The sequence below is a fragment of the Mixophyes fleayi genome, chromosome 12 (assembly GCF_038048845.1).
Source record: "Mixophyes fleayi isolate aMixFle1 chromosome 12, aMixFle1.hap1, whole genome shotgun sequence".
NCBI classification, from domain to species: domain Eukaryota; kingdom Metazoa; phylum Chordata; class Amphibia; order Anura; family Limnodynastidae; genus Mixophyes; species Mixophyes fleayi.
In genome coordinates this window covers 7,728,467-7,744,830 of record NC_134413.1, presented here as the reverse complement: position 1 = coordinate 7,744,830, position 16,364 = coordinate 7,728,467, and the positions used below count along the sequence as shown (strand labels likewise).

Genomic DNA, 16,364 nt, shown 5'->3' with positions numbered 1-16,364 from the left:
CTATGTAACTAAAGTTAAAGCTACAATTAAAAATGAACAGCTTAATCTTATCGTAAATAACACACTCGTCCCCTCCTGTTCCATCACGTTCGTTCATTCCTGAGAAGGCAGAATTCTGTTTGGCAAATACATGTCCCCTTCCTCAGTGACTGAGCCAGTCTCACCGTCACCAGTCAGCGTCTCTATCTCAATCTCTTTACTGCCCAGAACTGCCCCAGCTTGGAGCCACAGGTAACTAACACTGGCCTGTGAGGGGGGGGAAGCACAGTTTGCATTTTTTAAGCAGATTTGATTTACAAAAGATGTTTATCAAGAGACGTCTAGGGCAAGTTAACTCCCCTCTTAGTCACACGGACCAAATGCTTGTAAGTTTAGTCACCCAAAAGGAATGGTCACTCCACGCCCCGGGGGAAAATATCAAAGGCAGCCTCACAAAAAACTTTTTGACCGAATGTTAGAATCACATTAAATATATATATATATATTCACATTTCAATATAATACTTTAGATAAACATTTACAGTTATTGCCTATGTTCTAATTGGGACAAACAATTATTTTTATTTAAAGAACTTCTCAAAACCAATAACTTCCCCCAGCGCCCTTTATCCAGAATTATTTTCTACAGGTCAGGTCTGCTTTTGCACAGTCGTTAATCTGACCACACAATATACCTGTTTATTGCATTATCACAAGATAGGTCTGTAAACATTTTGGCTGCACGGGAGGAGAACTAAACTGCACAGAATTGGTCATTCGGGTACTTGGCTGAAAGATCAGATTGCAATGGAAAAATGGGCACATTGATCTCCTGCAACCTTACTCACATACAGATGGAGTCACAGTCTGGCCTGGTCTTACGTTCTCTCCCATCATATCTACCTCATAGTCAGACAAACCTGACAAAGTCAATGCAGTTGGTTGACCTAATGATTGGTGAGTGTCAATATATGTAACAAAACCATCTTCCGTGTCTGTGGACCTAATCACACGAGATGAAAAGATGGAAGATGGTTTGTTAAGAACTATAGTCTAAGCTATGGCCCAGATTGCCTATAAATATATTGGGGCCACTAGCTGGTATAATGTCTGACGTTTTAGAAGTATAATCAGGCAGGCTACATGGGCCGTGTGGTTCTTATCTGCTCTCAAAGTCTACGTTTCTTTAGTTGCTCTTTGGCATAAACATCAATTATACACAATTATGATGATCGTGTGCTTTTGAAAGTGCTGGTACTTGAAAAATGACTTTCAGTATGATTAATTATCCATGTAATATACTATACAGGTAAAACATATGCAGCAGTAACAATGTCACACTTATCTCGACGCTACGATCCATCACCGAAACCCTCATTTCTCTCCAAAGGTTTAGTTCCTTTCTAGAACTAAAAATATATTCAAATAACTCTTCAAACAATTTATTCGTTCCCTAAATCTTTAATACGCAATAGAAGAGTTTAGCACGTAAAGTTGAAGTTTGACCGCAGATGCCAAAAGATGAAACCAAAGGGGCAGTTAACACAAACACTTGTGTCAATAATGCCACATACTACATATACACTGTACAGAAAGTAATCTTTACTTCTACTGAAGAGACCGATCACATTACTTTTTGCCCCATTGTACAAACATAAAATAATGACGTGATAATGAGAAGCAGATATACCCAATTACATACCACTTATGACAGCTGGCAACTTTCAGCCCAGTGGGAAAGTACAACTAACTTCCTATTAAAAGAACACATTATTTGCATAATCATCCTCCCTCTCAATTACTGTCGATTTTGGTGTTGCTGTCCTGAACAGAGACACCCAAAATAAACAAGGTTTTCGGATTTGGGGGTGTAGCACTCTGTAGAGGTGGGAGTGGTTTAGCAGATGGAAGGGTGTGGTTGATGGAACGGGGGTGTGGCCACTGCAATGATAGGAGGCATGTAGTTAATATCCCTAAACTGGGAAAACTAGATGCCTTATCTGTGTGGAGTTTGTATGTTCTCCCAGTGTTTGCGTGGGTTTCCTCCGGGTGCTCCGGTTTCCTCCCACAGTCCAAAAACATACTGGTAGGTTAATTGGCTGCTATCAAATTGACCTAAATAGACAAATTGTCTGTATGTTTGTGTGTGTTAGGAAATTTAGACTGTAAGCTCCAATGGGGCAGGGACTGATGTGAGTGAGTTCTCTGTACAGCGCTGCGGAATTAGTGGCGCTATATAAATAAATGGTGATGATGATAAATGCATCAACAGAGTAATTTTTGTGGGTAACTCCGAATATGTTAATTTAACCGTGGGACAAATTATGAAAAGGTATATATTTTTGCAATTACTATTGACATAAAATAAAAAAGCAATTCAATAGGCTATAAAAATAAACACCTGTATGTCCCCATAAAACTACTATCAATATATTTTAGCTTAAGTAAAATTAGAAATGATAAAAAATAGCACTAAACGCTATTCTTTATTTTAAATTGCAATTACATGTAAAGTTTCTGTACAAAAAGTAAGCCAATTAGTGTTGTTCCAGTCAATTCAAGCCCAACAAATCCTATATAAAATACTATGTTTACAGTGCTCAGCCCCACGTGCAGAGGTATAGGCGCAATCCAGGCACTCATTGTGAGAATGATCAATTCTGGCTTAGTAGGGGGGGGGGGGGGTCCATGTTCTACAGAGCGGAATGGCTGAGCGCACTAATGGGCTTGTAGAGCAATCCATTCCTGGAGCAGTGACACTAATAAGCAAATCACAGCGAGGGAGTCATAAATACAGTTTACAGGGCTTAGCCCTTTCACACAGATGGTTGATATTAAGGATATTGCATTTTTATTGTCAGATTTTTCTATTGCACAGTCATTTAGGATTAAGATAACCATCAAGTAATATTGGAATGTGTTTATACAGAGTCCATCAGATATTAAGTACCGTAAATGCGGAGCAATGATTATATGTGACTGCCATGTGGTCAGTGGGCGCCCGGGGGGTGGAATTAATAAACCTCTCTAGCTGCAAAAGGGTTAAACGTATACTTCTTCACATTACTGTAGATGTTAGGGAAACTCCCCACAGACAGGATATTATAGGGAATGACAGTGATACATGCAGTCTGAGCAGGGACCAGGACTACACGCCGGGATACAGGCAACCAATAACCCAAATTTGCATGACAGCCATTTAATATACTTATCAGTCGAAGAAATATATCACAGGGCAATGGTTATATGGGTCATATCTATGTGAGTATCACAGGCAATACTGTACACACTGTAACTGCTGTTATAGGTCATACAGAAGGATTGCAAGAGGCAAGTTTAAGAAAGATAATCCGGACCTATATAATCAGTGATGCAGCAATGAAGGCAAACCTGCCACCTGTCCAGCAGAGGGAGCTCCAGCGCACGCATGGCTTGTAATTAAAGCTGGATCATTTAGGGGAAAGCCATGGGCCATGTGGCCTAGGATATTATGATTGATAGGAGATAGATGGAAAATATTGGACACAAACTGGTAGTCACAAAAGATGTAAAATAAAACAAAAATAAAAGTATATAATCAAAAACACAGAGTCAAAATGTTAAAATTTTGAAAAAACAACAGATCAATCATATGCAATTTAACAAAGTAGTAGTGAAAACACTTCCATAATCCAGATCCAGATCTAATATAAAAGTGTGTACAGCTATTAACACACACACACACACACATACAATTCGTTTAGTGGTTTTGAACTTTCAATTTCATGTTCCCACCTTTCCCTCATTCCATCTGTATTACACCACCAGTAGCTGCATAAACTCCAGTCGATAATGGCAGTTTTATTATTGGTGGCAGATAATCCTTCCGCCTCACAGCCCCACACGCACCGTGCCCACCACCAGCTATAATTATTATTCTACCACCGTATGTATCATATGGTTCCCGCACCTCTTAGATTGTAAGCTCACCCGGACGGAGCTGTCTTTACCTTCTGTTTTATGTTGTTTAATTGTATCATGATCCCCTCAATGTACAGGTCTGAATAATTATATATACACACACACATACACACACAGCTACGTCTACACAGAGCTAAAGGACCAACATTCCTCAACAGCTCAGCTCACGATTTGTGAGCCAAGGGCAGCCTCTGCTGTTTCAAAATAGATAGCCTTTATGTACCAAGCTTATACTAAGCAGAAATCGCTAAGTCTATTTGCATCCACTATGTAATACATATTCTATTTCATGGCAGGTTCTTGTAAAGGTGCCTCTGTCAAATTGCTGTTTCACAATAATTCATATGCCAGGAACTGTTATTCTAGTCATACACCCAGTGTGATATTTTAAGTATATAAAGTTGTGGAAAAAGCATTTTGTACCTATAGGCAAATCAATACTTGAACCTTAATGTTGACAAGAAAAAAAACAATATAATATTATTGCCATTATTGGGGGCATTTTCACACGGGCATACTGGCCCCCTGTATCCTAAATTAAGTTCCACTGCGTTCCTATTAGCACTGGGATATTTGATCCCTATGCGATTAAAGAATATCAGAAAAGGAACTTCACACGGCAATGGTGCAAAATCCTGCTTACATAATTTTGTCTATTTCAGTCAGTGGTCCATTGTATAATTATCGCTTTCATATAGGAGTTCTCTACAGTAGTAACATAAAAGACACATTCACAACCCGTGGGCACTCCATAGAAACATAACGGAGGACAAACAGGTTAAATACCTTTGTGTAAATATGTCCTACTGTTAAATCACCAAGCTTAAACTGGAAACAACTTCTTTCTAAGCTCCATCCTAAATATCACAACCAGATTTATTTATTTTGACTGTGATAAGGCTGCAAAACAACTAAAAGCAACATGTTAAAAACACACATTAAACTATAAATGTAAACATATAGAAATTCTGAAACAGCCTATAAAGTTTCGACTTGACAAATGATGAGATCTGTTATGTTATTTTAGAGACATTATATATGGGATAATGTAGCCCCCTAGTGTACATTGTAAGGAAATTTAAAGTCACTTAAGAGTTCCAGAACTACAACAGTGATAGTATAAACTGAACTCTGCTATTTCCTCTATAAACCTCATTGAGCTGGGAACAGGTCAAGTATTTAATCTCAGAGCGTCAGAACAATGAGCTATGTTTTTGTTTTGATAAATGTTGTTAAAAACTACAGATCAGAAAGCAGAACTCGTAAATGTGCAATTCTGTATGTAATGATTACATGTGTTCATGTGACTGATAATCATCATCACCATTTATTTATATAGCGCCACTGATTCCGCAGCGCTGTACAGAGAACTTGCTCACATCAGTCCCTGCCCCATTGGAGCTTACAGTCTAAATTCCCTAATATACACACACACACAGACACAGAGACAGAGAAAGAGAGACTAGGGTCAATTTTTTAATAGCAGCCAATTAACCTACCAGTATGTTTTTGGAGTGTGGGAGGAAACCGGAGCACCCGGAGGAAACCCACGAAAAACACAGGGAGAACATACAAACTCCACACAGATAAGGCCATGGTCGGGAATTGAACTCATGACCCCAGCGCTGTGAGGCAGAAGTGCTAACCACTGAGCCACCGTGCTGCCCACTGATAATCATTCATTTCCATGTTCTCTAACAGCCAATGCAGAGCCAGAGTTATCCACAGGAGAACACAATTTACAGCAGGTATGGCAGGTGTAGACATCTTGTGGTTGTCCAGTTGTCATTGGAAGTACAAGGCAGGCAGAGCATGCCGAAACCTCTTGTACGACAGCTGGAGAGCCACCAACCCCCCTACCGTACTGTGCATTCCTATCATATACAAATCAAACGTATGTGTATACTAGCTCTAATATAAGCAATAAAATGCACACAATGCCTACTACTAAAACCCAGATCCTCCAGATAAATTAGAAAGATGAAAGAACAGTCATATAAGGGAAACAACTTGAAAAAACAATATAAATGAGTAACATCTACAAATAGAGCGGCTATACGGCACACTGGCTGATGAAGGCTGCAGTGCAAAATGAATCATCCACTTAATTAAGGCAGACCGGGGGTTCCTTCAAACTATTGTTTGTTTATTGTTAGTTTTAAAACCAAACAGAAGAGGAAGAAAAAAAAAATTGCATATTTTTACGGTATTTAAGTAATATCCTGGGTCAGACGCACATGCAGCGGCTGGGAGAGGTGACCACCCAAGCTGAGTCCTTCTGTATTTTTCAGCATTAAAAACATATCCTTTCATATCCAGGAAAAACAGATACAGGAAACGTTAGACATTTCATCGGAGCTGCCACTTGTGCGACTGGATTCTTTCTGCGGCTTTTAATGCAAAGCCCCAAAACAAAATCCTGGGGGGGAGGGAGGGGGGACCAGTGTGTTCAGTAACACAGTACTGATGGAGTCATTGCTAATTACTTACGTGTGAAACACTCCAACAGGCATATATACAGGAGGGAAGAATAATGGTTCTGAAACCTACATAACATAGATATAATCTTACTATTATAAGGAGTCCTACCGTGTTTATATAACATCCAACAAACTGGATACAGAAAATGTTTTTTAGTATTCAAATGTCCCAAAAGGATCCCATTATAGTGAATAGGGAACGCTGTTCCCACCGCACCAGAAGGATTTAGACGTCAAAGCGGAAAAAGCATTTCTTATTTTCTTGAATGTCGCATTGAGGAAGCGCATAGTAAAAAAACGCTGCGATTTCCTAGTTGTAAAACCGTAGCTTTCTAAAATGCCCGGGTGACAATGCCCTTAGTCATGGCGGTCTTAAACCGCTCCACCCCTCCCCATGCTTCTTACCTTTGCAGGCGGGAAATGGGGGTGGAATCCTCCTCTCCTGGGAGTTTGGCTGTGACATCATAGCCAAGGGCCACACTCCCAGCATAACACTGAAACGCGTTTCGCTGGATGCCCTTCACTACCTATTTAAAAATCCTTAGATCCTTTGTATGCTCCTATTAGACCCTAAGCTAGATGGAGATTATATTAGGTAGCTAGCAATACACCTCATATAGATCAGCCAAGAATACTTGCTAGATTACCGTGCCTCATTGATCCTTGATAGCTAGACAGCTAAGGGTTATATCTAGTTAGCCAGGAGGGAAGTTTATTAACCAATGGCTCATTATAGAAACTTTTGATTATACCCTTTGATCATTTACTTATATTATCAAAACCAGACGTGGTAAGATAATTGATCCATCGGGCAACTTTACATTGTTATATATACTAATAGGATCCAGTATAAGGATGTAATTATTGATCAATGGGATTAAGTGGAGCATCCAGCGAACTTTTAAGTACACATCACGTTTTTAACTTTTTACATTTCATTTTATATTTCGCTGATATGTCAGTAATAAAAGTTACGTCTTAAGTGTTCCATACTCCTTTCAAGATTTAGAGCATCTGTGCACCTATGAAGCCCTTCTTTTAGCAAACTTTCATAACACTGAAACACACAAGCTCACAATGGATAGGACTGTAAGAAATAAGAGCAACTAGCATCATGGACTAAACTCATGGATATATTTGCGCCTAGGAATAAAATTTATGGAACTGCCAGATATATTGCGATGATCAAAAGTGCTTTTCGACCGCTCTGTACTATGTAAAATGCAGCAGGTAAGATTCAGCATGTGAAAAACTGAACTAAATAGTAGTATGTTTTGTTTCGCAGTTCGTTTTGATTTTAGCGCTTCTTTTGATGCCATTCACTTTATTTGTAAAATTATTATTATTATTGTTTATATAGTGCCACCATATTACGCAGCATTGTACAGAGAATCAGTCACTGCTGCATTGGGACTTAGAACATAATTACCTACTTTGGACATGTCCCGTCCGGGAGGGAAGGTCTCCTTGCTGCATCCAGGGAGCATGGCAACGCAAATTGCGTTACTAGCCCCCGCCCTCTGCTGAACCACACCAATTTTGTCCTGGCGCCGATAACGTGAATAGCCCCGCCCACACTCACAATGAAGAAGGCAGGTTGCGGGAGGTTGCCCTGCTCTCCCAGGAGTCTGGGAGTACTCCCAAAAATTTGGGGGTCTCATGGACATTCAGGAGAGTAGGCAAGTATGGTTTACAGTCCAAGTTCCCTAACATACACACAGACTAGGGTCCATTTTAGTCAGCAGCCAATTAATCTACTAGTATGTCGTTGGAGTGAGGGAGGAAACTGGAACCTCCAGAGAAAACCCATATAAACAGGAGAACATACAAACTTCACACAGATCAGATCCTGATCAGAAAACAAACTCCTGACCGCAGTTCGGTGAGGCAGCAATGCTAACCACCATGCCGCTATAGTGTTTACTATATAGACCGATATATATTTCTTAATAGTTCTGTATAGAACTACATTTTGAATTCTTACACAGTGGCACAGTAGGTATAACAGACATGCAGCAATTGTCAGATTAATTTTTTTACAATCTTAATCTCTTTAAATACGTGATCAATGGCTGGAAGATTCTTATTTAGCTACCATGGAAAATTGAGCCTCAGAGTTTCAGTCTAAAGAACAAAAACCTTCCACAAGATTAGACATTTCCTTTAAAAAATTAGGGCTGTACAGACCTAATTACTGTTATTGAAAATTGTACATGGCATATTCCATATACCTGGTCTTTTACATTACACAGACAATTCAATAACGTCACTGTTTGCATCTTACATTAATAATGAGAAATTAAACCACACAGCTGGTTAATATTGAAAACTAAGAAACAGTCCACAGAAATTAGGGACACTTAGCAACCACATCGATTGTATTTCAAGGTACATAACACAACTCATGGTAGCAGTCAGATGACCTGATACTTAGAAATACATCCAAAATTTATAATAAGAGATTTGTATTGTGCATCTTACATACACATACGATAATAACAAGTACTGAGAACTACACAGAGAAAACAGAAAATAAGGAGTGTTACTGTGCACTTTACATATTGCATGGTACGAACAAGTTCTGAGAACTACACCTAGCAAACAGATAATAAGAAGTAGCACTGTGCACTTTGTGCAATACATGATAATAACAAGTACTGAGAATTACAACCAGTAAACAGCGAAGCGATACTGTGTTTTATATAATATATGGTAAGAACAAATAGAGAACCACACCCAGTAAACAGAGATAAGAAATGTTACTGTGCACTCTATAGAAAACAGGATAATAACTTCTGAGACCTACCCCTAGCAAAGAGAATAAGAAGTGGTATTGTGCACTTTATATAATATATGGTAAAAAAAAACAAACAAGTACAGAGACCTACACCCAGTAAACAGAGAAGATGTACTGTGCAGTACTAAAAATATAAAAATCAGGACCCTTTATAAAAATAAGAGACCACACAAACCTGATACTGTAAACTAACCTGATTAGTACTATTGTGAGCTGTATACTCATAACATTATAATAAGCCAGACATCTCGCAGCTACTTACAAACGTCATGACGCCATAACGTATCTTCTCCTAACAACCAATCGAGAGATCTTTCTGAAGCTGTCAGCGCCATCTTAACTATGGGCACACAGCGCGCAGCGTTCACAAAGATAAAAATAAATACCGATTTCTAACGTGGTATATGGTTTACGTCTGCTGTGTAGCAGAGAGCAGTGGTAATAAAACCTGTGCGGTAAAAGAACGCGAATACTCTGCCCACACCAAAGATGTCGGCGGGGAGAGGGCAGTTTGGCGGGAAATAATAAAAACTGCGCGTTACTTCATGTGAGGAGAATACTGCGGGCTGCCTGGAGTAACTAGTTCTGGTGAGAGGGTGAAAGGAGCTGGCTCCTATATTCGGTTTATAACATGTACAGCCGGGTCTGACAGGACGTAGTGGCCGGTGGACAATATGGCAGGACACGTATGTCTTATATGACCACCAGGGGTTTTTGTTTTTGTGGCAACAGATAATAATTAAAATGTTCTAAGGAAAAACAAACCATTAAAATGTTTCACGCCATCTGGAGGTTTTGCATCTGAGCAAAGCCAAAAACAGGCTTAAAAGAGATATATATATATATATATATATATATATATATATATATATATATATATATATATATATATATATATATATATATATATATATATATATATATATATATATTATTTATTTTTAAGCCAGACTGCTCTTTCAAAGTGTTTCTATTATAAAATACATATATAGTTATGGATCTGCAGTCAGAGTGCCATCGTAATCTTTTAGCAACCAAAATGGACATGCTCTTCTCTGAAATGGGGGTTGGGCAGCGTGTGGTTTGACAGATCTGGGCTGGGGCATTATTTATCCTAATATTCTAATTGGGGAATGTTGGGAAGTGCAGATGACAGTCAATTAGGTCAGTGTCTCCTAAACCTGGTCCTCAGGGAGCCCTAACAGTGCAGGTTTTCCATATCTCCCTGCTGGAGCACAGGTGTAATCAATACTGACTGATACATTGTAACAGATCCACAGGTGGTGTAATTATTTCCCTGGGAAACCTGCACAGTTGGGGATCCTGATGAGTGGGTTTGAGAAACCGATTTAAGTGACGTTCTTTGGTCTTGCAACAATTGCTTTAGGAGACTCAGAAGTTGAGGAATTAAGCCCAGGGTGCATTTTATGAATAATTTAGGTTAATTTAGTTAAAATTGAAGGCTGAGGTGGCAGCTTTCCTCCCTTCCCCAGGTGCTAACATTTTAAGTTATGGCTCTGGATGTCTTCATTTATCCACGATATCTATTAAGAGGAGAAGTGACAACTTACTGCTTAGTATGTATGTATGATGGTGCTGGTCGGCGCCTCTGAGTCTGGTGGTGGTTGGAGACCAGCGATATGTAAAATTCCGGGTAGGAGTTACTGTATGGGTCACAAATGTACACTCAGCTAGTAACGTCACCCTGTCTGAGACCTCTAGTCAAAGAGGAAACTTAGTCAAGGGGCCGTAGTCAGACATCCTGGGGTTAGGGCACATGTCCACTTTTTGCAATGGCAATACTGGGAGATAATAATAATATTATTATTATTATTATTATTATTATTATTATTATTAAATAGTCATTCCTGCCCCCTGAAAGAAATGGCACCTATTAAGAACTCAACCCTTTTTAGTTATATCTGTCAAAAATCAATCTTTATACAAAAACCCTGCATAAAATTTAGCATAGTTTCTCCAAACTTCACCCTGGTATTGCAGATTTTCAGACCTATATTTTTTTTTCTAATATGTCACTAACACAATGTGACATAATGCAATTTATTTTGTCTGTTTTCCAAAGAAAGTACTTGGAGTAGGGTACAATCACATTCTGTAGAACATTTACTCTAGAAATGACATATTTTGTCATTACAGAATGAATAAGTATTTCTGAACTGTACACAATGAAGAGTGAATTTGACTCTTCAGACGAGGAACCTACTGAATATGAACAAACACCGTTTGAAGTGTCCTGGTAGGTAAATGTCCCTTGCCCTAAAAATTAGCACAAGTGCCTGTGTCTCATTTGTAGAAATATTAACAAAAATGTCCCATGATTCTGCCACTTACATTCTACCTTGTATGTCTATGGTATTTTATTATCTGTGACACTTTGTGAAATAATATATACACTACAAAATTCAATCACATGGGAATGGTGTTAGACAGTGGTCGAAGTGGACATTAATGGAATTTGATAGTTTTACAATGAAGGCAGTAAGAGAAGTGGCACTATGACATGCCACAATAGTAAAATATGCTGTATTAATAATGTTATTTTAATCAATGATTGCCCATTAACTGAGTCTTTCTTTTGCAGGCTCAGCCTGGAACCTGTAAACTATGCTCATGTGTTAGGAATCAGCCCTCTTCCAGGTACCTTTCCTCTATATCTTTCATGACCGAGGTCAAAAGAGTTATGTTATGCGAGTCAGTTTTACCGGTGTAACTAACCAGTAGTTGAAAGCTAGTATCATACATTGTCCTTAGGATGCAGGCCCTGTAGGAATGTGAATGCTGTGAAGAACATATCTAAATAGACAGCTCTGGGTTTCCTCCGGGTGCTCCGGTTTCCTCCCACACTCCAAAAACTTACTTGTAGGTTAATTGATGCTATCAAATTAACCCTAATATCCCCCTCTCTTTGTCTGTCTGTGTTAGGAAATTTAGACTGTAAGCTCTAATGGGGCAGGGACTGATGGGAATGAGTTCTCTGTACAGCGCTGCGGAATTAGTTGCGCTGTATAATAAATGATGATTATTTGTATTTACAGGATGCAAGTTTAAAAACATCCGACGGAACCTACTTCAAAATATAGGTAAGTACATAAAGCAGCGATACCACACCTGTTGTGTCTTCTAATCTAGAAGTGGGAGATCTTGGCCCTGGAGGACTGTTTTCAGCAATCCTCTTAAAGGAACAAACTTAAAAAAATAAAAATATTTGGACACTGTATATGGAAAGGCTTCTTGAGCATTTTACCCTGGATCCAGATTAAGTGTTGGAATAATGTTTGGGACCCATCGTTCAGTACTGAATTAACAATGTGTTTTGTTGACCTTATCCTGAGTTGTGGATCAGCAGTGGTCTTTCCCCTTGCAACTCACCAGTCCCTTATATACCTGTATGTTTTAAAGCTGCGCTTGCGTCGTCCAATCAGAAGCTGTCGTTTGAAGCGGTGCATTAGATCCCTCCTCTGTCTTACCTCTCAGGCAGCGAACCTCTTCGTTCCATGAGTACTAAATGTCTTTATTTCTATTGGTATGTCGCTGTGCAAAATAATATTAAAATATAATTACAAACTAGTTTATTAACTGGTCATATGCAATAGCAATGCTTTTGATATCCCACCCTAAATTGTCTGTGGACACATTTGCTGTTATACAATATTCCATATTTACAGTAAAGGGTGTTATTCACAGTACACAGGTGTCCCTTATTAATGCCGATCACCTGTGGGTTTTGGGAGCAAAATTAGCATTTAGAAAGTTTATATAGATATTATTTGCAGAAGCTTGTACATCTCTTAACCCATTTCCTGTAGTGAACGAGACCTTGTGCGTGGACTTTATCTGCTTGTTTGCAGCTGGAGGGAGACGCCTGAGTCTGGTGAAAGATCTCTGGTGCTTTACAGTCACAAGTGTGTGATTTTGCAGGGAAAGTGTTAATGTTATTATGTCTTTCTAGAGGAGATGAAGCGACAGGCAATCCAGGATGTGTTTGTATTGTGTACACTGTCCGAGCTCTCGTTGTATCGCGTTCCAACGCTATTACAAGAATATCGCACGCAGGGTTTTGTCGTACATCACTACCCGTTCCTTGATGGAGACGCGCCACAATATGACGTGTGCCACCAAATCCTGAAAGACCTACAGACCTGCATGGACAATAGCAGGAAGACGTTAATACAGTAGGTGCCGAGCATCTTAAGAGGGAAACTAATCTGCTCAGGGATTCTCTGACAGTATTCTCTGTATGGCAATGAGTGGGACTGTTATGAACACCTCTGCAATAGAAAGATATAGCAACCAAAACCTACTGTAACTATTTTATTATAGTAACGTTTAGGAAATCAAACCAGATATCTGGTATTGCCGGCACCAACATTTTCTAGAAATGTTGAACTTTGTGTTTCATCCAAGTAGCCCCCAAAGGTAATTTTTGTTAATGGAACTTCCACCAATGTACTAGTGAACGTATCTGACACACTGTAGCAGAGTGATTGTAAAGTTATTGTTAGATACACATTTCTCCTCTGATGCTGTATGTGCTCTTCATGTAGCCCCCGACGCAGCTTCATTTATCAATATTGGCAGGCAAAAAGATATTCAAATCAGGGGTTCCAAAGCTGATGGCTTTGGACAGATGGTGTGGCGATGAGTGAGGACGCATGCTGAATGTAAATGATGTTTAAATGTCAACAGGAGAAATTTAAGTGTACGATGTTAGATACGCTCTAATAAAAAGTATATCTAACCTACTATAGCAGATAGGAGGGGTCATTAACAAAAGTTGTCCTGTGGGTCATATTGGTTAAAATACAGAAAAGTCCACAAATGGTGCATGTGGATAGTTTGTTTCAACAAAAACAATTAATAGATATTAACCTTTAATTCCACATATAACTGTTAATACTGAAAGTGCTCATTTTAACTATTTTTGTACATTATCTAAGTGCCTGACTAAATGAAGATTATACATTATCCCCACTTCTGGCACTACCATAACACATTTTTAAATTTCAATTACCCCTTCAGTGGTCTGACACTGTATGTGCTGGTTAGAGGAGTGTATTGTATTCTGTTCATTGTAATGCCAAACTGTTGTGGGCTTTTTAAATAATCGCTAAGCTGACTGCTTTTACAAATGTTTCTTGGTACATCTGTTCTGATTACATTTACATTTCTTCCAGCTGTTTCGGTGGTTTGGGACGCTCCTGTCTCAGTAAGTGATTTATGGCTTGTTTTGCTTGTTGGGTGTTTAGTACAAAGGTGCACATTGCCATCCTGTGTAAGGAGAGGACAGAGGATGGAATTGGGAACAATGGGGAGCCACAGCCTGGGAGTTAGACGGTGGGAGGAGCAGGATCCCTGACAGCACATAGTCCGGAGGCTCCCGATGCGGGAAAATTGTGGTCAAACGCATCTTTATACAAGACAGTTCATACAGACAACTTGTCTTATTAGCCATTAAAATGACCTTCATACCTCTTAGTTTAAATTGCATCATAGACCTAATTAAAGATACACACAAGTATACATATCTCTGGTATTATCTATTTTGCCCTCCTCTATTACCTTTGCTATTTAGCTAGTGTCACAAGTCAGGCAAGTTTTCCCCGTCCACAATGACAAACCTTGAGATCTACTTCCCCCTTTTTGAACAGTAAAGGGAGCAATTGTATTAGATTATATTCCGGATGGGTGAGAAATGGTAACATATTATATTGCTTTATACAGTTGCCGCATGTTTATTACTGCACATGAGCAACTCCATCACCCCACAGGAAACAATAGATCTTGTTCGAGATGTGAGGGGTCCAGGAGCCATACAAACCATTAAGGTAACTTTAGTGCAACCCAAACACTGTAACCAGATTTCCTAGGGAGAGACTTATTTAAATTAAGTTACAATGTATTCATACATTTATTTTGATAAGTAATTTTCCGCCAAGGACGTTGTGGTGGAATCTGTGTAAGCCATGTATAGGAAAAATAGCAGATTCCAGAACTGTCTATTGGCTCATACAGATAACTGCTGATTAATCACAAAAGTGCTGCTTTCTATTTGTAAATGTACAGGTACCGATCACCCTGGTCCATAACCCAGTGGATGGCAACAGTGTAAATGTGCTTAATGGGATGCAAAGGTTCATGTTTATATGTTTGAGCCCTTGGAGCTAATCTGAGAATACTGTGTGTGTTATGGGTCCATTATTTAAGAGTGAACATAATCATTTGTAACTTGTTTCACAAATTCACTTCAGAACCACAATATTTCTATGCACCAACCTGGTAGGCAGTGTGCACTTATTATTGTTTTACTCTTCCAGCAATATAATTTTGTGAACGAGTTTCGTGAAAACATGGCCTGTTCTCAGCCAAGATCAGAAGAGACCAGACGTTCTCTGTCAAGATGACGACACTCCTGGCTGCACGTTGTGATCTGTTCTGCAGTAATAGAAAAGAATAATCCTGTTTTTACTGTCTCCTGTAGTTTACAGTTATGAAGTCTGTGGCTCTTGTGAGCTTTTTACACAAATAAAGACATTTTTATTTTACATGGCTTTTTAATGGACCAAAGAGTGCAGGATGGTGTGTTTAATGTGAATGCCTGATACAATAATGTTCCAGAGGGCTGAGCGGTCTTATCACAAATATGTGCTGAGAAAATGGCTACTTACAACTTGGAAGTAGCCATTTTCCCAGCACATATTTGTGACTTGTAAGTTACAAGTGCTTTAGACACTTTAGTGATGTGTTTAGCACATTGTTCATATGAGATCTAGTATTGTGCATTAACACTTAGCAGGGAGGAGCCCTATTTCCCAACACTTTAGAACACAAAGGAAGGACTCTTATTTGTCCTCTATTTATACATTTATTAACTTATTAAACACAGATAGGTGTGGCCAAGCTTCTATAGTAAAATATAAAGCCTGTAATAGTATTTAGCTTTTTAAACTTCTTTGTTTAAATCTATTTAATCTCTGTATGTTCCAGTTATGACAGATGACATTATTTTGACACAACCTCAATATAATTTATAAGTGTTGGAAAAAATGTCCAGCGAGGTTCAACATGACATCATGCTGTCAGCCTAGACCTGTATATAGGGCTAGGAATGTTTTCTAATCCCAATACAG

The 16,364-nt window shown here is 38.9% G+C and overlaps 2 protein-coding genes across 3 annotated transcripts in view; one reads left to right on the top strand and one right to left on the bottom strand.

Moving 5' to 3' along the window:
• Positions 1–9,472, bottom strand: part of BMP4 (bone morphogenetic protein 4) — a 199,360-nt gene extending 189,888 nt beyond the window's left edge. The window contains exon 1 of the mRNA XM_075193294.1: positions 9,410–9,472. The gene's annotated coding sequence lies outside the window, so the exon portion shown is untranslated. The remainder of the gene's footprint in view (positions 1–9,409) is intronic.
• A 150-nt stretch (positions 9,473–9,622) lies between these two features.
• On the top strand, positions 9,623–15,779 carry CDKN3 (cyclin dependent kinase inhibitor 3). 2 transcript variants are annotated; one of them, XM_075192578.1, is made up of 8 exons: positions 9,623–9,804; positions 11,374–11,473; positions 11,819–11,874; positions 12,273–12,317; positions 13,187–13,409; positions 14,412–14,443; positions 14,959–15,062; positions 15,552–15,779. In XM_075192578.1, the coding sequence occupies exons 2-8, from the start codon at positions 11,403–11,405 to the stop codon at positions 15,636–15,638; spliced, it is 618 nt and encodes a 205-aa protein (XP_075048679.1). In that variant the 5' UTR covers positions 9,623–9,804; positions 11,374–11,402; the 3' UTR covers positions 15,639–15,779. The 2 variants fall into 2 exon arrangements, with proteins under 2 accessions (XP_075048679.1, XP_075048680.1); XM_075192579.1 differs by having other exon boundaries at positions 9,623–9,902.
• Positions 15,780–16,364: the final 585 nt, after the last annotated feature.

Coding starts and splice junctions, on each gene's coding strand:
- CDKN3 (XM_075192578.1), top strand. CDS start 11,403: ATGAAGAGTGAATTTGACTCTTCAGACGAGGAACCTACTGAATATGAA. Junction 14,444..14,958: donor TTTGGGACGCTCCTGTCTCA/GTAAGTGATTTA, acceptor TGCTTTATACAG/TTGCCGCATGTTTATTACTG. Junction 15,063..15,551: donor GAGCCATACAAACCATTAAG/GTAACTTTAGTG, acceptor TTACTCTTCCAG/CAATATAATTTTGTGAACGA.